This window comes from Abrus precatorius, unplaced genomic scaffold, assembly GCF_003935025.1.
Source record: "Abrus precatorius isolate BTA unplaced genomic scaffold, Abrus_2018 Scaffold8, whole genome shotgun sequence".
NCBI lineage: Eukaryota > Viridiplantae > Streptophyta > Magnoliopsida > Fabales > Fabaceae > Abrus > Abrus precatorius.
The window spans coordinates 31551609-31573828 of record NW_020874428.1 but is presented as its reverse complement, the minus strand read 5'-3'; the positions used below and the strand labels follow the sequence as shown (position 1 = coordinate 31573828).

General features: G+C 33.2%; 3 protein-coding genes across 10 annotated transcripts; 1 reads left to right on the top strand and 2 right to left on the bottom strand.

Moving 5' to 3' along the window:
- Nucleotides 1–170: 170 nt before the first annotated feature.
- LOC113874714 (probable pectinesterase/pectinesterase inhibitor 12) lies at nt 171–1718 on the bottom strand. Its single transcript, XM_027512928.1, has 2 exons — nt 1712–1718; nt 171–808 (listed from the first exon to the last, which is right to left on the bottom strand). The coding sequence occupies exons 1-2, from the start codon at nt 1716–1718 to the stop codon at nt 171–173; spliced, it is 645 nt and encodes a 214-aa protein (XP_027368729.1).
- Nucleotides 1719–2100: 382 nt separating this feature from the next.
- Nucleotides 2101–16203, top strand: LOC113847964 (alpha-aminoadipic semialdehyde synthase). 5 transcript variants are annotated; one of them, XR_003501796.1, is made up of 25 exons: nt 2101–2195; nt 2420–2670; nt 2787–2873; nt 2986–3115; nt 3202–3375; nt 3695–3777; nt 4549–4659; nt 5527–5602; nt 6160–6331; nt 6728–6824; nt 6920–7086; nt 7247–7304; nt 7443–7583; nt 8195–8542; nt 8646–8726; nt 9021–9086; nt 9474–9591; nt 10005–10134; nt 13549–13628; nt 13828–13986; nt 14153–14437; nt 14518–14626; nt 14891–15052; nt 15133–15202; nt 15625–15836. XR_003501796.1 is itself a non-coding variant. In XM_027477299.1 (25 exons), the coding sequence occupies exons 2-25, from the start codon at nt 2431–2433 to the stop codon at nt 15675–15677; spliced, it is 3150 nt and encodes a 1049-aa protein (XP_027333100.1). In that variant the 5' UTR covers nt 2101–2195; nt 2420–2430; the 3' UTR covers nt 15678–16203. The 5 variants fall into 5 exon arrangements, 4 of the variants coding, with proteins under 4 accessions (XP_027333100.1, XP_027333101.1, XP_027333103.1 ...); XM_027477299.1 differs by having other exon boundaries at nt 14200–14437; nt 15625–16203; XM_027477300.1 differs by having other exon boundaries at nt 2104–2195; nt 2369–2670; nt 14200–14437; nt 15625–15867.
- LOC113847966 lies at nt 14785–20756 on the bottom strand. Of its 4 annotated transcripts, XM_027477306.1 has the most exons (8): nt 19597–20718; nt 19461–19566; nt 18525–18622; nt 17958–17982; nt 17347–17467; nt 17128–17262; nt 16797–16912; nt 14785–15083 (listed from the first exon to the last, which is right to left on the bottom strand). In XM_027477306.1, the coding sequence occupies exons 1-8, from the start codon at nt 19981–19983 to the stop codon at nt 15064–15066; spliced, it is 1008 nt and encodes a 335-aa protein (XP_027333107.1). In that variant the 5' UTR covers nt 19984–20718; the 3' UTR covers nt 14785–15063. The 4 variants fall into 4 exon arrangements, with proteins under 4 accessions (XP_027333107.1, XP_027333108.1, XP_027333106.1 ...); XM_027477307.1 differs by lacking the exon at nt 16797–16912 and having other exon boundaries at nt 15010–15083; XM_027477303.1 differs by lacking the exon at nt 14785–15083 and having other exon boundaries at nt 16597–16912.
- Nucleotides 20757–22220: the final 1464 nt, after the last annotated feature.

Sequence of the window (22220 nt, the reverse complement as noted above, 5' to 3'; positions counted from 1 at the left end):
CGTTAAAATTAATTAGAGGAGAAATATTAAAAATATAACTCAAACTTCTCACGGCACTTATCGAACCTAATCATATTAAAATTAGTCATTCACCTTTTTGGTTTTACATTGGTGAAGGCAAAGTGGAACAAGCTAAAGCAGTAAATAATTGATCTCTTTAATTTAATTTATTAAATCCCATCATCATAAGGGAATGAAGTAGACCCAAGCCAAGCATCACCAATGATGAACTCTGAGACTGAAAAGTTGTAGGCACTACTATAATCCATTAAATGGTACCCAAGCCATGTCACTCGGTTATCTGTCCCTGAACCAGACCCATAATTTGCATACTCTCCATAATACAAAGTGTCCAAACCTTGACCATCATCAGACCACTTTGTCCACCCCATTGGGTCAATAAAGACATCAATGTAGGACTCAAGGTAAACGGTACGAGAATAGGCCCTCCATGGCCTACCGAGGTAGCTCTTAACACTAGCAGAGTTGGAATACAAATCAGTGGTAGCTAGAATTGAGCAGTTTTGGATTGAGATGCCAGTGTCTTCATCTGGGGAATCTCTGGATTGTGCAGTAATTACAGTGAATTGGCCAGGCAATGGCATCCTAGACACAATGCTACATGCTTGTAAAACCACAGCTGCATTTCCAAATATGAAATCTATGGTCCCATATATGTTACACTCTCTATAGAATTGTCTAAAGGAGTGAACGTAAAGAGTGTCTTGGTAACCATACATGGCACACCTATAAAAAGCAGTGAAGTCTGCGTTCACTCTCAAGGTAACTGCTTGATGCTTCTCTGGCCCTTATAAAAATTTGGTAGCACTGATAAATTGGAGAAGCCAGAACGTAACCCTTATAAAACTAGCGTCATTAGTCACTTGTATGATCTTCCTATATTTCAACAATTTTGCCAATAAGTATTTTAAAGGTATTTAATTAAAAAAAAAACAATTTGCATATTTTCCTATTATTTCTTTTCAGTGAAGGGTCATGTGGGTTTTGCAGCTTTCACGTGTCATAATTTGTATATCCTTTCTAAACGAAGTGTAAAGCAGACAATGAAGTAAGCATAAAGGTCGTCCTTATTAGATGGGACAGCTAAAACTCCAATAACAGAAAAAGTGTGAAATGAAGTTGTGTTTTATTTAACGAATTTTCACTCTTCATAAACTAATATAGATATTTAATTAATAATTCGTATTATAATTGCATCCAAAGGTATTATATTTACAAAAAGAAAATATAAAGGTAAAATCAAATTAAAAAATATATTGCATGCAAAAGAAAAATACATTTGAAATAGTTATTTGTTTTAAAATATTAAAAACATGTGTTTGAATAAGAAAAAAAGTGAATAAAATTTGTATATTCTGGAATTGGTATAGTCAGGGTTTTAAGAAAGGCACGTCACGTCTCTATCCAGAACATCGTCTTGAAGATAAAGTCACATCACGACACGTAAAGTGGACGAAAATGATGACAGATAGGACATTATGCTTATCCGATGGTATTATTATCATAACTTACGTAAGTGTTTTGATCACCCAACCCCAACAATTATTATTTCCTTTTCTCCTTCACGAGGTTAATATGAACTTCATTATGTTATGCACCAGCAATTACATGTCATTTTTCTTATAAAATAAAAATTTAAACATTTGAAAATAGTAAGTTTTTCATTAGATTTTATATTTTTAATACAAACATCCCATTCATGCTGCGTCCTTAAACAAAAGATGAATATTAGCGAAGTATCAATGGCCTACTGATGCTGTTATAATAATTTATTAACGAGTACATTAAGAATAAGATATATTGAAAATACATTAATAACATTTTTAATAAATTTTTGTACCTTTAATTCTCTAACTAACAAGTTATTTTCGGCTTATATTTTATTTATTTATAATTTTAAATAAGATACTACATGCTTATTGGGAATAAAAGAAGTACAAAATGGAAACGTAGTTAAAAGTATCGAAATTACCATGCTTCGAATGTCGTTACTTGTCAATGGCAAACTCTGCACTCCAAGTACACGTCACCACGCACATTTCCACAGTTTTTATTATGTTACACGATTGTTGTTGTTTTGCTGACACATTCACATCTATTTATTCATACCAAAAGCAAGAAACTGCACAACTTGCTCATGCGAGTTTAGTTTTTTCTGTTAATCCTCATATCTTGTAAGAAATCACTTCTCTTATTGTTGTTTGTTGCTCACTTAATTTCTTTTTATCCCCATTAAGTTTCAATCATAATTCACAATCAATCACAAAAACGTGTTCAATTCAATTGCTGATATTGAGGGTAATTATGAGAAGGGAATTGGGTGGTGTGTGATTGTGTTGTTTTTCAGTTTATGGTGTGCATGCATGAAGAGTTGGGGTAATTGGGTGTGTTGAAACAGGTAAAAGGATCATGCTTGGGAACGGGGTTGTTGGGATTCTGGCAGAATCTGTGAATAAATGGGAAAGAAGGGCACCTTTGACTCCATCACACTGTGCCCGATTACTCCATGGTGAGACAGGTGTTTCTAGAATCATTGTGCAGCCTTCCACTAAGAGAATTCAACATGATGCTCTCTATCAAGAAGTTGGCGCTGAAATATCACAAGATTTGTCACAATGTGGCCTAATCCTTGGCATTAAGCAACCAAAGGTTGGTTTTGAATTAATCATGTTCCTGCTAGTGTGTGTAGTTGCACGTGTTTTTAGCTGATCTGAGCTTTCTGATGATGAGGATGATCATTCCAATTGTATATGCCTTTCTTGCAGCTAGAGATGATATTACCAGATAGAGCTTATGCCTTCTTCTCCCATACTCATAAAGCACAGAAAGAGAACATGCCTTTGCTGGATAAGGTGTTATATATAAAATTTTCGTGTTTGAAAAATGACTTCAGTTTTGCGGTGGTTTCTTGCCATTGCTAATTCTAACTTGTTTTTGTCATTTTCCCCAACCTTCTTGTTGTAGATCCTAGCAGAGAGGGCATCTTTATATGACTATGAATTAATTGTTGGGGACAATGGGAAAAGGTTACTTGCATTTGGAAAGTTTGCTGGGAGAGCTGGAATGATTGACTTCATGCGTGGATTAGGCCAGCGTAAGTTTCTGATAGCACAGGTTTTATCATATGTTCATGTTGAATGGCTTGATCTAAACTTTACATCTTATTTGCTGATGTCCCAGGGTTTTTAAGTCTTGGATATTCAACACCTTTCTTGTCGTTGGGATCATCTTACATGTACCCTTCCCTGGCTGCTGCTAAGGCTGCTGTGATTTCTGTTGGTGAAGAAATTGCAACTCAGGGATTGCCACTGGGGATTTGTCCCCTGGTTTTTGTATTTACTGGTTCAGGAAATGGTATGGTGTTAGGAAATGATACTCTATTTTTATATAGGATAAAACTTTGGTGTAGTACCTTAGGTATTTTTTGGTGCCATTTTTCAATTAAAATTGGTGTTTCACTTGAGTTACCATCATAGTAAAGATTGACATTGAAGGTTGGCGTTGGTTACCAGGATGATTTGAAACTCCAGTTTCAATACCAAAAATACCTATGATATTGCACTCATATATATATGTATATGTATATAAAATTATATCTGATATCCCATTTACTTTGCCTAATTAATGTTGAGAATGATGCTTACACTGACTTTGAATTCTTACTTTCTTGTAGTTTGTTCTGGTGCGCAGGAGATATTTAAGCTTCTTCCTCATACGTTTGTAGATCCATCTAGACTATCCGACCTACATAAAGTGGTAATTTTTAATTAGAATATTAGATTCGTTATTGAATTAGGAGTCTTATTATGTTAAGTGCACCATTTGGTTTCGCTTGTATTAGCTTTAGTACACTTGTGGTTGACCTAGATTTTCATTTATCAGTATAAAGAGGCCACTAATAGGTCAGTGTTTCATATCACAAAATAGAAACGATTTTAGACTCTTATCATTTAAATACATAATATTTTTCTACTTTTTCATCCAATCCCTATAATTTTTTGAGTTTTCAAATGGTATTAGATTTTATGAAGGTTCATCAAAATGTCGGACCTTGGAAATAGCATCGACATGATTTATATATTCTTAGTAAATAATCTTTCTTGTTCTTTCCTTGCCTCAGTAAATTGAGACAAAAGTCTGACGAGGTAGCACATGAAGCAGCTCATAACCAGGATGGGTAAAGGGTGATACCTGGAGAAAAACTTTTGTTCATGTTTCTAATATCATCGTTATTTTGGAGTGATGATTATGAAATTCCAAGCCAAATTACAGCAAAGTTAGGACAGTTTGAAAAAATAGAGAAGACGACACTTTCTCACAAGTTCATCAAAGTGATAATCATATAAAAATAATAGAAGTGTACACGAAACATCTATTATAGTTATAAATAAATGAAATTATTAGGAATTCAAGTTTATATTTGATTAAAAAAAATAGAATCTCAAAATGTTACCTACTGTGTTATTGTTGCTTTTGAGATGCCTAGCAAATGTCTTTTATTTTTTCCCTCTGTACTTTGTTTAACAGGACCCAGATCAACCAAGGCATGCTTCGAAAAGAGTTTTCCAAGTTTATGGTTGTGTTGTTACTGCCCAAGACATGGTTGAACCCAAAGATCCCATGAAAGTGTTTGACAAAGTGAGTTAGTTGATCTTGGTCTTGAGTTTTGGGATTCTCCTCATTTCTATTTATCTACTAAAAATGCCTCTTTGCTAAATTGCCAAAAATTTGGTATGTTATTTTGTGTCTGAAACCTGTTGCAAGATTAAGACTTACAGCATGCTCTCATTCATGTGGTTCGTATGGCATGGAATTTTGGCATGTTGTGGCATGCTATTTTGGATATGAAGAACTAATTCCTGCTGAATACTAAATCTGTGATAATCTCCTTAAATGATCAGAGAATAACAAATTCCCATTTTAGAGTACACATCCATTGTGAAAGGATGGGAGAAATTCAAAATCATCATGTTATTGAAATGGAAAACTAATTTTAAAAAATCATCATAATGCTGTAAAACAAGAAGGAAATGAAGTCTTAGTGTTTATGCAGGGCCTAATAACTACTCCCTTGGTCTCATGCCTTGATACAAGAAACTAAATTTCTGTTATCATTTCACAAGTGCACAGTTGATGTGCTAATAAATTGTAACTCTTGCTATCAGCATCCCGCTTTGTATCCTTGCGGATTACTCGTGAACTTCACATACGAAAAAGTACTTTGCTCATTGTTACTTCTTCTCATTCATCATCTGCACTAATTTTTCTATTTCATATTATTCATTTAATTATTCTCATTGAAAAATGGTTTTCAGCATATGCTACGCATTTTTCTATCATCTCAAGTTCTCAACTATTTAAACGTAATACTTTTTTTTTTCTGTTTTGTCTGTTTTTCTTTCCTAGTCTATCTTCTTCAGTTGGACTCAATATCATTGATCTATTCTATGTCAAGCAGGGGATGAGATTTATATCAAGTATACTAACCTGATCTGGTAATTTCAGGCAGACTACTATGCACATCCTGAACACTACAATCCTGTTTTCCATGAAAAAATAGCACCGTTTGCATCTGTCATTGGTAGGTCCCTTCATGCCTGATACTGATACTGAAGCAAATTATATGCTATTAGTTGTCATGATGCATTATTATGGCGACCTAATAATTTTGTTTTGTTTTGACCTTAATTTATCACCAATTACTAAAATGACTTGAAGTAATTTTAATGTTTAGTTCCAGAAATTTAAATTCTTTGTTCTCATCTGTCAAAAAGGAATATTAAACAAAAACCAGGTCTCCAAAGTTTTTCCATTGTTGATGATATATGTGATTCAGATAAAGAGGACTTTTAACACGTATTGAGTTAGCTCCCCAATCACCATATATTAACAATTCAGTTTCTTTTTTGGATTGATTAGCCAAAATGTTTCTTGACATTTTTTTCAAGTCTTTTTTGCTTTTCCACGGGTGAAGATGTACCGAATGTATATGTTACTAAACCAAGAAGAATTTGAATAATTGTCAAGTTAGCTCATCATGTATTAGTAATTCTATTTTTGATACATCTGGTGTGAAATGTTTCTTGATAAACTGATTTTTTATTATTAAGCACTATCACTCACATTTCCTTATCTTAGTCAATTGCATGTATTGGGAGAAAAGATTTCCGCCATTGTTAAGCTATAAACAGATGCAAGACTTAACGAGAAAGGGGACTCCACTTGTTGGAATAGCAGACATAACGTGTGATATAGGGGGTTCAATTGAGTTTGTTAACCGCAGTACATCCATTGATTCACCCTTCTTTAGGTATACCATGTCTCTAGTTTGGGCAAGTAATTTATTTTATTCTCTTATATACTATTCGATCATGGAATTTATCTTACTAAGTGATCATAGTTTTACTTTGAGTCCCTGAATATTGCGCTATTTCAAGCACTTTGCATAGGTAAGATTCTGTAATGTTAAGAAACAACGACCCAAGCTGATGAACTAAAATCTACATTTCATGATTTAACATACACTCTTATTGGTTTTTTACCATCTTGGTTTCTTACGTTTTTAGAAGCTATACATTTCTAGGTTATACTAATGATGGATTATTTTCTTGGCTTACATTACACTGTCACTGTCAGTTCAATTGCAAATGTTTATGTTGTAAATTTTTTATTTCTAGTATGACGTGTGTTTAAACATTGTTCTTAGATATGATCCCACAACGGATTCCTACCATGATGACATGGAGGGGAATGGTGTTATATGTTTAGCTGTTGACATTCTTCCAACAGAATTTGCAAAAGAGGTAGGCCTTCTTATTTGTTACTTCCTACACTTCCGTTTGACAAGAGAATGGTGTAAATTTGGAAAATGATTGAAAATGAAATTTCATTATGGTAGGCTTCCCGACATTTTGGAAACATACTTTCCCAATTTGTCATAAATTTGGCTTCTGCTACAGACATTACAAAGTTGCCAACTCACTTAAGGAGAGCTTGCATAGTCCACGGAGGAGCACTAACCTCCTTATATGATTATATCCCACGCATGCAGAACTCTGATTCAGAGTATGTGTCTGATCCATGATTCATTATTGGTTGTCTGTATCCTTAACTGTAAATTTGTAAAAGAAAGTCTTTTCATTCCCTTTGCTGGATTTTGTGCCCCTTGTATAGTTCCTGTTATTTTCCCACTCATGACAGGCAACATTGTCCTTTTGGCTTGCAGAGAAGTATCAGAAAACTCAGGAAATTCTTTATCTAATAAGAGGAAATACAATATATTGGTGCGTTCTTCAGTTTCAATATTATTATCCATTGGTTGTACTCTACATTACAAGATTAACTTCTGTAATAGATAATCATGGTAATCCCACTAGTTGCAAGTTAATTTTCTGATCAAGAATGCTGAATATAATTGACAGGTATCTCTGAGTGGTCACTTATTTGATCAGTTTTTGATAAATGAGGCCTTAGATATTATTGAAACCGCTGGAGGCTCCTTTCACTTGGTCAATTGCAAAGTGGGTCAGAGTGTTAAAGCTGTATCATTCTCTGAAGTTGAAGTAAGTAGTCATTTATTTAAAACTGAAATATTTATTTATGCTTCTCACTTCTCAGAAAACGTTCTTTCCCATTATTTTAATTTGAAATACAGAATGATTCAATTTCTTATCTGTATGACTTGTAAAACATGATTACATGCTCTTCATATTTGGTCTTTTCATCAATGATATACTCTTCCATACAATTGAAAACTGGTAGGTCTTTCATTGTTCTTTAGCCAAGGTAATGAATAATTCTCAACAGGAAGTATATTGAATGGATTGATTATTAACTATATTAAGGAAACACTAGATACCTAGCGAATTCATGAGAGCAAAATCTAGTTTTCTTGCTCCTTATTCCTTATTGGTCATTTGGAAAACGTTGCATTTTGTATTCTGTTAGAAGTTTCAATCCCATTCTATTTCTTCTTCTAATCTTTCTCATATGAAGAGGTGTCAATTCAGGCCGTGCCATTGCAGGCCAAGTCAAATTTCGGCCAGGCCATATGGCCTGGTGTGCTCTGTTTTCAGTAATTTTTTAAATAGAAGTTACATGTTAAACTAAAACTTTTGTATCAACGTAATGAAGTTATAATCAATGATGTATTAACATGCTGGGTTTCAAACAGGTTGGTGCAGATGATATGGCTGTTCTGGATAATATCATTGATTCTTTAACTTCTCTTGCTAATCCAACTGAAAATAATAGATCTTTAAATCAAGATTCGAGTAAAATTTCACTTACGCTTGGTAAAGTCGAAGAGAATGGTATAGATAAGGAACCTGATCCAAAAAAAAAGGCTGTGGTTTTAATTCTTGGTGCTGGTCGGGTCTGTCAACCGGCTGCTGAAATGTTATCATCAATTGGAAGATTATCATCCAGCAATTGGTATAAAACATTGGTGGAGGATGATATTGAATGTCCAACTGCTGTTGAAGTCATTGTGGGATCTCTTTACCTGAAGGATGCAGAACAAGTACGTTGACTAAATTTTTTGTGCTTTCACTTTTCTTCTTCTATGGCAGCAGAACTTGTTTTTTAATAGGGAACCTAGATTTGATATTAGAATATCAACGCAGGTCGTTGAGGGAATTCCAAATGTAACTGTAATTCAGCTTGATGTGATGGATCATGCTAGTCTTTGCAAGTGTATTTCACAGGTACGATTGTCTCTTGGGAAGTAATTTCTGCAGTTATCTTGATTCTTTAGAATGCATCTTGAATTGACCTTATTTAACCCTTGTAAGAAATTGATATGAGATTTGGCTTGAAAAAGTATCCTGAGATAATTAAATATTATTAACCTATAATATCATTACAATCTTGACTTTTGCATTATTGTTAATGCTGACTATGATTGCCATCTTGACACATGAAGATTGATCTATTTGTGTTCATAAGGTTGTAATATCATCCTTGTCCTGACATTTTTGTTTTCTTTTCCTTGTCTGCAGGTTGATGTTGTTATAAGTTTGCTGCCCGCTAGTTGCCACGTTATCGTAGCAAATACTTGCATTGAGGTGCTTCACATTTTTTTAAGTAATTGTTCACTATTGAACTGAAATGATACATATTCAGAAAAAAAAATTTAAAATTGGCTTTTGGTCAAAGCATATCAGAAATCAATTAAAGACAACAATAATTGTAAAGTTCATAAAGTAATGAATTGAACTTATGATTTATAATAAAGACTGAAGTTACTTCTTGAATTTAGGCATAAATTAAGTTAAAGATTGGTCTTCCTGAGTGAAATTATTTCATTGTGCAATTATTTCTTCAGTTCTCTAGTCAGAATATTAGAAATAACCATATGTGTAATTTTGTTTTTTGGTAAAAATTCGAAGGGTAGTATATGTACAGAATTATTATTTATTTGCTCTATCTTAAATGAATGTTTCTTAATGCAGCTGAAAAAACATCTTGTCACTGCTAGCTATGTTGATAATTCCTTGTCAATGCTAGATGATAAAGCTAAAGATGCCGGTATAACAATTCTTGGGGAGATGGGCTTGGACCCAGGAATAGGTGAGAGCAAATCTGATAATTAATGATTAGTTTCTAGGACCTTTGCAAAATAAATTGTTTTTAATAGCGCATTTGGATTGATGTACTTAGGATAAAATTAGTTTTAAAATTATTTTTCTCAATTCTCACCTATATATTTTCTTTAAATTTATGTTGTTGGCATTGCACATTTCTTCTGAAAAAATTGAAATAAATCATTGGAAATCTTTATTAACCGGATGAATGTTACATGCATATCATGTATCAAATTTGTATGAGTTCCTTAAAAAATACTTGTTAACCTGTTTTATCCAAACACATTGGTTGAGACCAGCTTCTGAAAATTCTAGAAGCTTGGCATTCTAGAAACATATTACATGCATACGTGTATCAAATTTATTTTGCAACAAGCCTGTGCTTTTTTTATGATCCAGATCACATGATGGCAATGAAAATGATCAACCAAGCACACATGCAGAAGGGGAAAATAAAGTCTTTCACTTCTTACTGTGGTGGGCTTCCATCTCCCGAAGCTGCTAACAATCTATTAGCCTATAAATTCAGGTATTTCTTGGAATGTCTAGTACCTTGGTGAACAGTTCCCTCGTGGTTCCAAAACGAAAGCTCTACTTTTTAGTTTTAAAAAAACTGACTGGATATACAATTAATTACTTCAGATTACATGGTAGTTCGTCACATTTGGGATATTATGTAGCTGTGGAGTTTTCCTTTAAGAATATCACTTACTAATGTAAGACGGTAAGTTTTAGAAGACAAAAATGTTCTGAAACAAAAATAGAGAAGACAGTGAAAGAATTTTGCAGCAGAGGAATGGAATAACCGAACTATGTTATTCAAATCTGAAACATTACAATTTAAAGAAAGAAAAAACAAACTGTCCACTAACAATATGATCCTAAAATAAAGCCACAATCAGCAAAAAAACTTAACTGCTTCCTAAAGGCTAGGACAGCAATTTTAACAACTGAAACAAAAAAAGTAACTGCACATAAATATATTCAGCCCTAAAACTTGAATTTGCTAACTGGAAGTGGTTTTGGTAAAGAAATTTTCCAACTGATCTTTAGATTTACAATGAACTAGAGTTACAATTCCATCTTTCTGCATTTCTCTTAAGAAAAATAACTTGATGTTGAAATGCTTAGTTTTTCCATGAAAAAAAGGATTATGGAAAATGACAATGGCAGCTTGATTGTCTACAAAAATTTCTGTGCTTTTCTTTTGCTTTAGATTAAGATCAATTGAAATCTTCCTCAGCCACAAAGCTTGATAAACAGCAACTGTTGCAGCAACAAACTTTACCTCAGTAGTGGATTGAGCTACTGTTTCTTGCTTCTTCGAGTTCCATGAAAAAACAGCAGATCCAATAGTAAAACAGTAGCCTGCTCCTCATATCATCAATAGAACTTCCCTAGTCACTGTCAGAAAAATCAATCAGCTTGAATTCCTTGCTCCTTGTGAATTTAACACCAAAGCTACTTGTGCTTTTCACATATCAAATCACTCTCTTTGTAGCCTTGATATGGAGTTCACTTGCACAATGCATAAACCGAGACAAAATATTTACAACATTCATAATGTTAGGACGAGTTGTTGTAAGATACATCAAGCAACCAATCAAATTTCTAAAATATTTTTCATCAACTTTATTTGTACTATCTTTCTTGCACAACTTCTCCTTTTGATTCATGGGAGTATTTGTCTCTTTGCAATCTTTCATTCTGAATTTTTTGAAAATCTCCTTTGTATATTTCTTTTGGCAAATGAAAATCGGACCTTTTCCTTGATTGATCTCTATTATAAGAAAATAAGTCATCAGACCAAGATCAGTCATTTCAAAAGTTTGCATTATATCTAGTTTAAACTTATCAATAAGTTTTGCACTACTTCCAGTAATTAAAAGGTCATCCACATAAAGAGAAACACAAGAATCTCACTACTATTGTGTTTAACATAAAGCATGGATTCTGAAAGACTTCTTTTAAAGCCAAGACTAAGCAAATAATAATTTATTTGACTATATCAAGCTCTTGGGACTTATTTTAGGCCATAAAGAGCTTTATATAATCGGTAGATTTTGTCTTTTTTGCCTTCCACAATGAAATCTTTAGGTTGCTTAACATAAATTTTTTCCTCAAGGATTCCATTAAAGAATGTTGATTTAACATCCATATGATGCACTTTCCAGTCAAGTTGTGTAGAAATAGCTAGAAGTAACCTAATTGTATCAAACTTGACAACTGGCGCAAATGTATCAAAATAATCAACACCAAAAATCTGTGCATACCCCTTAACTACAAGCCTTGCTTTATACTTATTGATTAAAACATCATCATTTAACTTGGTTTCAGCTCCTTGAAGAACTCTTGTCATGAGTCATGTGATTAGTGCATCCACTATTAATCAGCCAAGATTTGCTTTAAGTATTTGTTGAAAAATAGGTTGCAATGAAAAGTTGATCTTTCTCCTCTTCATTTGTAATTTGAGCATCTTCTTCCTTTGGTTTTTGCACATGACAACTTTATGCCCAAGTTGATTGCACTTAGTGCACCTAGCATCAGGGCTTCTCCAACACTTGAAAGGAGAATAACTTATTTTGTTGCAATGCTTGCAAGGAGGATATTTTTCCTCTGAGCTTCCTGCTTTGCTTTCATTGTTGACAGCACCTTCTTCATTTGATTGTTGGTACCTTTTGTTCTTCTTGTTGTTGTTTCTTCCACCACCTTCATGTTTAGCATGCAAGGCTTCCTCAACAAAGCCTTCTTCTCTCATGGCCCTTTGTTGTTCTTGTGCATGTAAGGAATTCAGCAATTCTGCCAAGGTGATCTTGGATAGGTCCTTAGTGTTTTCAAATGTGGTTATGGTAGCCTCAAATCTTTCAGGTCCAGTAACCATAATTTTTTCAACAATACGAGAGTCATTAAATTCAGAATCAAGCAGTCTTATTCTGTTTGCTATGCTCATAAGCCTTTCAGAGTATTCCTTGATGGTTTTTGACTCCTTCATTTTCTGCAATTCAAAGTCTTTGATGAGATTCAGCACTTTCATGCCTTTGATTCGATCATCTCCTTCATATTCTGCTTTGATATAATTCCATATGAATTTGGCCAACTTTAGAGACATGATCGAGTGAAAATTGTTGATTAAACTGCAGCAACGCCTTGCCTTAGATTTTCTGGTTTTTTTGTCCTTGTGATTCTTGATTTGAGCCATTGTTGGATTTTCAGATAGCACAGAAACTTCATAGTCCTTTTCAACTGCCTCCCATAGATCCAAAGCTTCTAGGTAGGCTTCCATTCGTACTGTCCAAATCTAGTAATTTTCATCATCGAAGACTAGTGGTGCAATTGATGAGAAACTTGAATCTCCTTCCATGCTTGATATTCTGGTGCTGAGGTGTGGTGTTTGGTGGCACTCAACTCACTTGAAATTATTCAAATTTTTCTCAGGTCCCTTAAGAATAAGGCTCTTTGATACCAATTGTAGGTTTTAGAAGAAAAAAATATTTTGAAACAAAAACAGAGAAGATAGTGAAAGAATTCTACAGCAGAGGAATGAAATAATCGAACTGTGTTATTCAAATCTGAAACATTACAATTTAAAGAAAGAAAAACAAACTGTCCACTAACAACATGATCCTAGAATAAAGCCACAATCAGCAAAAAAAACTTAACTGCTTCCTAAAGGGCTAGGATAGCAGTTTTAACGACTGAAACAAAAAAAAAAAACTGCACGTAAAGGTTGTGTGAACTTTTACATGAATGATTTCAATTTAATTAGATTTGATCTACGGAACATATGGATATGTTGGTGTAGGATTCCAAAACTCGGTGCTTTTATACTCTCGTTACAGTATTTTCATCTAGCTAATCTTTAAGCTGTACTGGAGACATTTATTTTTCCTTGTGTAGCTAAAAAATTGATGATTACAAAAACTCTGGTTACCCATTATTTCAGTTGGAATCCTGTAGGGGCCATCCGAGCTGGGCGCAATCCTGCCACCTACAAATACGGTGGTGAAACTGTACATATTGATGGTAAGCTTTTAATTAATTGGGAATATATTTTTCATTTAAGCAACAAGCATGCATTATTTTTTTGGGTCCTAACTTACTTCCGTAATATGTATGCGTGCATCTAATAACATGCATGTAATTTTCTATATATAACCTCTATCACTTTCATTTGCTTGCATTGTTCATAAGCCTCACTGCATCATGCTTGTTTGTTGGTCAGGGGACAATCTTTATGATTCAGCTACAAGGTTAAGGCTACAGGATCTTCCTGCTTTTGCTTTGGAATATCTCCCAAATCGTAACTCATTACTTTATGGAGATTTGTATGGAATAGCATCAGAAGCATCGACCGTTTTTCGTGGAACCCTCCGCTATGAAGGCATGGTGTTATATGTTTCTATTGTTTTTCAAGCCAAGATTTGACACTGACTAATACAATTCGCTATAACATACTTAAGCTACATTAATCAATATTTGATGCAGCAGTACCATTCTTTGAATCATGTTTAAATTAATCATTGTATATACGGGGTGTTTGAGTGTAGGGAATGGCTATTTAATCTTCCTGAAAATTTAGTAACTCGGTGTACAGGATTTAGTGAGATCATGGGGACACTTTCCAGGATTGGCTTATTTAACAATGAAGCTCATTCATTGCTAATGAATGAACAGAGACCTACTTTCAGAAAATTCTTGTTTGAACTCCTCAAAGTTGTTAGTGAAGATCCAGATGGATCATTTATAGGAGAGAATGACATCATTGAACGGATATTAAAACTAGGGCACTGCAAAGATCAAAGAACTGCAAAGAAGACGGCAAAAACAGTCATGTAATGTAGACCATTTACCCCTCTCTTATACTTCCATTTGGAAAATTGTTGTTTTAACCTGACTTCCTTTTTTCATATAGATTCTTGGGACTTCTTGAACAAACAGAAATCCCTGCTACCTGCAAAAGTGCTTTTGATGTTGTTTGTTTACGCATGGAGGAGAGGTTATCATACTCTAGCACAGAAAAGGTATATTTCTATTAATTTATATGAAATGCCTAGAGCTTCCAGCATGTAAGTCTCTCAAGTCATTTCGTTTTGTAAACTAAATGTTGTAAAACAAAAAAATGACTGCTTACTTTTTTATTTCCAAATGCGAAAAAATATTGATTTTGTATCTGCGTACCAGTTTAATGCTGCTAAAGCAACTTATTTGCAGGAATGTGCAGAGATTACTTAGTAAAGCATACATTTAATATCTAGTGCCTTAACTTTTACCTGATTTGTAAGCAGGATATGGTGATTTTGCACCATGAAGTGGAGATAGAATACCCGGATAGCAAAATTACAAAGAACCATAGAGCTACTTTGCTTGAATATGGGAAGACTCTCAATGGAAAAACCACAACTGCCATGGCCCTAACTGTCGGTGTTCCAGCTGCTGTTGGAGCCCTGGTACTTTTTGTTCATTTCTGTTTTTTATATGCTGCATTCCAAGCAAATACTGTTAGTAAATTAATTATATATTTTTGCAGCTCTTATTGACAAATAAAATTCAGACAAGAGGAGTCTTAAGGCCTATCGAACCTGAAGTATACACTCCAGGTGACTGCATGATCCATTGGTTTGTTGTCCATTTGTTGAATATAGCTTTTCTAGCATGCACATCATTAAAAAATGACTTTAACCAGCAAAACTAACGAGCTGTTAGCATACTTTGCAATTACATGGTCACAGAATTGCAAATAATCACATTTTATGAATTCTTGCAAGACAAGTCTTGTTTCTGTAATGAGAAATAAAATATTTCTCATAGCCTGATAAAGAAGTTCCATGTTTTCTCCTCATTATTCTCTTTTAGGAAAGGGTTTTGAATCAGATTAATAAATGGAAAATGGATCTACACAACCGTACACTTTGCTAGTGTTAATAGGATGCTCATTAGGAAATTATGGAATCAATATCAGTCAATTGTATGTTGTGGTATGCTCTTTGCAATGCTTATTTGTGAGTTGTGGTCTTTGCAGCACTGGATATCATACAAGCTTATGGCATCAAGTTGATAGAGAAGATTGAGTAGTTTGCATCTCTGAAGCTGTTGTGTTGATGTATAGGTGTACACTACACCCACGCAATATTTGAATAAGTTTAAGTATAATGCCGGATTTATAATAGAATCGCAACTACCATTCTATACAAGTCTCAGAAATCCATCATACTATACCATCATGGCTAAAATAAAGTTTAATTGGTAATCACGTAAATTCAATCATCAAAACATGTTTGATGTATGTTTGACTCACTGAATGGTTGACTGCCATTTCGCAATGCCAAGGTACAATTTTATATTGGGGGATTACTGAGGTAGAATTAGGACGCAATCATTCATGCTTTTTGACACGGGCAGGAACCACTATTAATTAGTTTAGATTTGCGTCTATGGACTTAAAATTTAATTTTAACACTAGTAGTTGTAGTTTCTATATTGAATTGACATTATCAGGTTTTCTAGCACGATTCCAATCCAAACACCATAGTATATCCATCGTGTTAGACATTTCACCCTTTTGGGCTTGAATTCCCATGAATCCAACAATTAAGTGGACACAAACAGACAGATCAAATAACATTGAAATGTAAAACAAGGGGGATGCAATCCAGTGGCTAAAACCCTTGATGGGTATGGACTTCTATATTGTGTATAATCATTATTCAACATCAGAAATCGTACAATTTGAAATTTTGTGTATAACGGGTATGATTCATTTTGTAAGATGGTACTACCAATGTGACTTGGATTTACCAGCTACATTCATGGAGGGCGTGAACAAATCTTTGCCTAATTATTTATATGCTAAAATCACAATAATTTCCACCATAAGGAACAACTTCCTTTTCCAATCTTCCTTAATGTTGTCCAAAATGGGAAAAAGAATATAACCCTGTTGATTTATATTTCTTTAACCTCAGCCTACTTGCCACCCCTCCTAGCAGCCGTTTCAAACTCCCAAGAATATATATCTTATTTCAAACATAAGAATTATCCCAGCACTTCTTGTACTTGTAGAAAAGGATAACTTTCCACAAATCCCTGTTACAGGATTTAAAATCTACGAAGCGATCAACGACATTAACTGTTGTTCCACTTCTTCCCAGTTCTTAACTTTGGTCACCAGAGGGTGCTGATCAACAGACTCACTCTTGCTCCAAGGGTACGAGTTTTCATAATCAAAAAGTAGCACTCTAATTCCGGTATCACCACACTCTACGGCGTATCGTGGATTATCGTCAATAAGAACCTTGGCATTTAAAGACCTGTCAATGGCAGTACACCAGGAATCCATCACTAGTAACATATTTTAAACAGCAATATTAGCTTTAAATGAGGAAAAGACCGTTGGGTATTCTTCTGTTTAAGATCTCTTGCAGTTTTATAGTTTTGACATGCACTGCATTTAATACTGCAAAGGAGAGAAGTAGGAAAGAAAGGGAGATTTCAACCCTTATAAAAAGAACATTAAGGGACGTACCTACAAATTTCTGACTTTGATCTTGACACCCCATTAAGAGCAAAGTGGTTACCAAAGTGAATCTCATGAAACAGTCCAGGATAATTCTTCTCTATCCAGTCAATAGTGTGATCCTTAATTACATTCTGCCGTGATCTGATAATAAAATAATAACTCCAGTAAGTCAATGCTACCAAGAATCCAGAACAGGTTAAAGAAAGTTCAATACTAAAAGCATACGTTACAACTGATAGGCTACAAAATCTTGATAAATTCTGAAGAGCTGTCTGAGCACCTGGAAGAGGGTGGATCCCTGACTTGAAATACGGTGTCTTAAAAAACTCATGAACACGAATATCAGCTGCAGAACAAAATATTGATTTTTTACCAGTCCATTAATCATCATGAAGCATTGGTAAAATAGAGAATACATTAGGTTTCTACAGAAAAACATGATAAAATTATTGAACTGCTTGATCTCAACAGCCTACATTTGAATTTTTTTTTTCCATTTAATAGAGTTGCTTGCCAATAGCATTGTACTTTCTGGAAATACAAAGCAAAAAAATTAGGCTTGCCTCACCATTGAAGAACCAATTGAAGTTAAACAGTTCAAGGACTACACATTACAAATTAGGATATGCATTATAGAACCAACGGATATATATTACAAATTAGGCTCATGATTCAAGAAAGTTCACCAAGATTACAAAACAAGAGACACTTCAATCCAAGTGTTCAGTGAAAATCAAATGAGAAGGAAATAATTTAGATCCAACAATTTTTCATAGGAAATGGAATAGCAAAATCATTCACAGAATGTGATATGACAGCCTGATAGATACAATTACCTTCGTCACGTGAACAATTCCATATCTGCAACAGAAATGAAGAGTGCATCAAACTCCACATATGAACATTAGCAAAATCATGGCAATGCAATTGGCTAAATGTGCTGTAATAAGTGTTGATTATAATTTTGTCAGTGAAATTTTCTTAAAACCACCACTAGTGTGCAAGCCAAAATAATTATTATAAAAGTACTAATAAAAAAAGAGGAATGCATAAAAACCGGAAACTGCTAGAAAGGCATCAGAGAACTGAATTATGAGTTAAATAGAATTCCATTTATACAAATAGTAGTTCTCTTCAGCTAGATGCAAGATTTACATAGACTTTTGAGTCCCTAAATGTTGTTTGGGTTCTGTTCTCTGGATATTGTGTGTATCCCACAGGCCAAAAAAATAAAGTAACAAAAATAAAGATGAAGTCTCAATACAAATAAAGATGAGCCTCTAAAAGAACATGAAACTTGCTGATCATTGACATTAATTAATAATAAATTATCAACAAAAAATTATCAAAATTTCAATTACGTATCATCAAAATACAGAATTATTAAAGAAGCCAAATAATACCTTACAGAACTCATACACATGATATTCAGAAACTGAATAATTTGATGAATATCGATCTGCAATGAATTTGTTGAGAGCTGACACGAAGTTTCCTAATACTGTTTATATGGGGTAAAAAAGATAAAAACATCAAAAGAAGAGCAAAAGTGGATAATCCAAGAATTAAAACACATGTTAATCAATAAACAATGGGTTTATTTAAATGTCAAGAAAAAAAAAACTAATTTAATGCAAGATATCAGACTGCAAACTGCAGTGGACTATTTAATACTTACACACAGCTCGAGTTCACAATCATTTAATAAAATAAAGATATGAGTTTATTCGCACAAGGATTCAAGGAATATTGACACAAAAGTCAAACTACACAAGAAGCATAATATGGAAGTGAAAATTTTTAGCATGCTCTGAGCCAGACAAGAAAATTGCTGCTATCATCACACAGAAAATTGAAAACCTCTAGTCACTACACAATTCTATGAATTTCCAACAACTTGATGAGTTCCGATTTTAGAAATTGAATTCCAAAAAGGGCTCTTATCACAGCCGCATGCTGAAAAGAATGCTTCAACTCACACATTGACCAGTCAAGATTAAGGCAAATATACATGTACCATGGACAAAGCTTTGAACTACGAAATATAATCTGACGGTTTCATGCACCCAGAGGAAGGATCTTGACTTCAGTTTCTTAATTCTCAATCGTATGTTGAAGTTTGAAACATATTAAATTAAAAAGAAAAGAACAGGAAAAGACATTCAGCAAAGCAATTCTCCTTGCCTAATTAAATATTGAAATTGGAACTTAGTCAAGATTCTGCAAGAAGTCCTCATAATTCATATAAAGAAAATTAAATGACAAAACATATAAAACTCTGAAGAAACACGACAGTATAATAAAAAGGGTGGCACAGGCATACGCATTTGCATACATACCCTCATCAACATCAACAGCAACAACAAGTTTCTGGGACAACCGGTGATCACTGATACTAGGAGGTTTAACAGGACTTCCATTTAAAGTACCATTATCAACCTTAACCAGAGTGGCATCATGATCACCACCCTTGGCAGAATTCCTTTCCTCCAAATCAGCTAACATCGGTTGGCGACGATGAGACGCAAAGCCACGGGGCCTTGCCTTTGCCCTCACAAACATCTTATCACTATTACCATTACAACTACCACTGGAGTCAAAGCTACAACCTTTAGTACCAAAATCAATGCTTTTGCTAACCCCAAAAACATTAGCATAAACAAGGTTATGGAGAAATGGGAAAGACAAGTAGCTGCCACGATTATAGGAAGAAAAAGAAGGGTACTGAGTAAAGGCCTTGCTCAAGTGGGAACAAGGATCATAACCTACTAAATGAGCCATAAGGTTGTTATGGTGAGAATGATCCCTAGTTTTCTGATACAAGAAACGCACAGGGCCTTCACATTTCTTTAACCTAAACATAATAACACCAAATCTTGCTCTGATATTCTCGCATCACCATTAAAAAAAAAATAAGTTAAAAAAAATTTAAACGGATAAATCTAACAGCTAAAAGGCAATATTCCCTTTCAAAAAGAATCAATCCCAGAACTTATTGAATTGAACACTGCGATCACCGAGGACCAATCTTTTGTCCGTCAATCTCATTGGGAGTCAAAAGGATATCTCCAAACACAACCCGACACAAACCCTAGAAATACAATTGTGAAATTCGAGGCTATCAATCCCAATTACCAGGAAAATAGGAGTGTCCAATAATGATAAGATTCGGAAAAGGATTAAATCTTGCAATGACTCGGATCCAACAAAGATACACCCAAAGAAGGAAACTTTGACGGGGAGGAACAATGACGAGAAAGCTGAGAATTTGAAGAAGATTCGGGAACCTCAAAACCGAATATGCATTAAAACATAGACTATGAAGAATGCTTGCATATCGGTGATTGATTCTAATCTCTGCAGATTTTTGGCAGTTCCTCAGATTTAGTTTGTGGTTTTGGTTATTTTATAGAATCACTGGGGATGTAGAAATGTAGACTACATGCATTGAATTTGAAACTTTAACCAATTCAATTAATTAATCTTTCGTTGTTAAAGAGAAGATTTAGAGAGAAAACTGAAAATAAAAGGGGAAAGTTGATTGATTGTTAAAGCGGAAATTAGGGCATTATTGTCGATTCTCCTTTCGCCTCCTTTCTGCCGATCACCCGCTACCATTTTTTATTTATTTATATATCATATTTGTGGAAAAGTTTATGGTTTATATTTAAAACTTTTTTTTATATAACCATGATAAAAACTTCAAATTAAAATTATTTAATATTTTCAAATTATTTAAAAAATTTAATAATATTTACTTGATAATTTTCATGTTTAAATTTTATATGACCAAAATTGTTGATTAATGTTATCATGTATTGATTATAAAATAAATACAATTTATTAAAAATTAAATTAAAAATGAACTATTCCAATTTTAAATATTTTTAATTCATTTATAATAATTTTTTATCAAATATATATACATATATATAATATCATATAATTTAGTATGACACGTGAAAAATATTCTCCATCTAAACACAATAATATACAATTAAAAAAAATATATACAAATATTATAATAAAATTAATCTAAAATTTAATTAGTGTGTTAAAATATTAATTTATATTTGTTTATTATCCATTTTAAAAATGTTTACTTTTTATCTTTTTATTTTAAAATTTTAAATAATATTATTTATTTACGTTTAATTATTTTTTTTTCTCGTACACAAAAAATTGTAGGAGTATTTATTTAGTTTATTCTGATAGCTCCTTTAGGGGTGCAAATGATTTGTAATTGTGCCGTTGGAGGCGGTGGGCTCGAGAATGCACGTCGGAAAGTAGATCAACGATTGTGCTTTTTTTAGGATTCAGCGTTCTAAAAGTAAAGAAAATTGTAAAGTACAAAAAATAAAGATGCAACTAAAATTAATTATATTTATAAAAGATATTTGAATTTAAATTAAAGATGGAAAAATCTTATGCTTTTTAAATTATTTTTATAATATAATTTTTGCTCAAAATAAAAATTGTAATATTTAAATATGTATTTAAGGATACATAATAAATTTTTATGTGAATATTATTAAAAATAATACAATATTACATAATATAATGTATTTATAAAATTTAAGTGTTAAAAAAAGTTTGATATTCATATTCATTATTTTAAAATCTTAACTCTTTATATTATCCCGTGAAACAATGTTTTTAAGGTGTTAATTCAGAATTTAAGAAATTAAAAATACAATAAACATGCATTAACACTGTATGTATGCGTGGTGAATTGGAGGATATGGAAAAGTAATTCTTAGAAAGCAAGTGTGGGACTATTCTTAAACGTTAAATTTCAGCAATTTTTTCCTTTAAAATTTATTCAATTCAATTATAGTCTCAGTCATATATAACTTGCCAGCCATAGGCACCTTCTGCCTTAAAAATATTACATAGAATTATTACGAAAGTGATCTATAATTATTTTTTTTATTAGAATAATATAATTCCCACATAAAATTTTTATAATAACTTTTTCTCTCTTTCTTATTTTATTGTAAAATTTATTATGAGAATGTCATGTGAAAATAACCATTGCTCATTTTACCAATACTAAAAAGTGATTGCAACAAGATTGCTTTTACCGACGGTGGAAGTCA

Excerpts from the sequence above, each read along its gene's own strand:
- LOC113847964 (XM_027477299.1), top strand. The coding sequence starts at position 2,431 with ATGCTTGGGAACGGGGTTGTTGGGATTCTGGCAGAATCTGTGAATAAA. Across the intron at positions 3,778-4,548 it reads TATCCGACCTACATAAAGTG|GACCCAGATCAACCAAGGCA; the intron begins GTAATTTTTAAT and ends TTTGTTTAACAG. Across the intron at positions 8,543-8,645 it reads ACCTGAAGGATGCAGAACAA|GTCGTTGAGGGAATTCCAAA; the intron begins GTACGTTGACTA and ends ATATCAACGCAG.
- LOC113847966 (XM_027477305.1), bottom strand. The coding sequence starts at position 19,983 with ATGTTTAGGTTAAAGAAATGTGAAGGCCCTGTGCGTTTCTTGTATCAG. Across the intron at positions 17,468-17,957 it reads GAATTGTTCACGTGACGAAG|CTGATATTCGTGTTCATGAG; the intron begins GTAATTGTATCT and ends TTTGTTCTGCAG. Across the intron at positions 17,263-17,346 it reads TGTAGCCTATCAGTTGTAAC|ATCACGGCAGAATGTAATTA; the intron begins GTATGCTTTTAG and ends TTTTATTATCAG.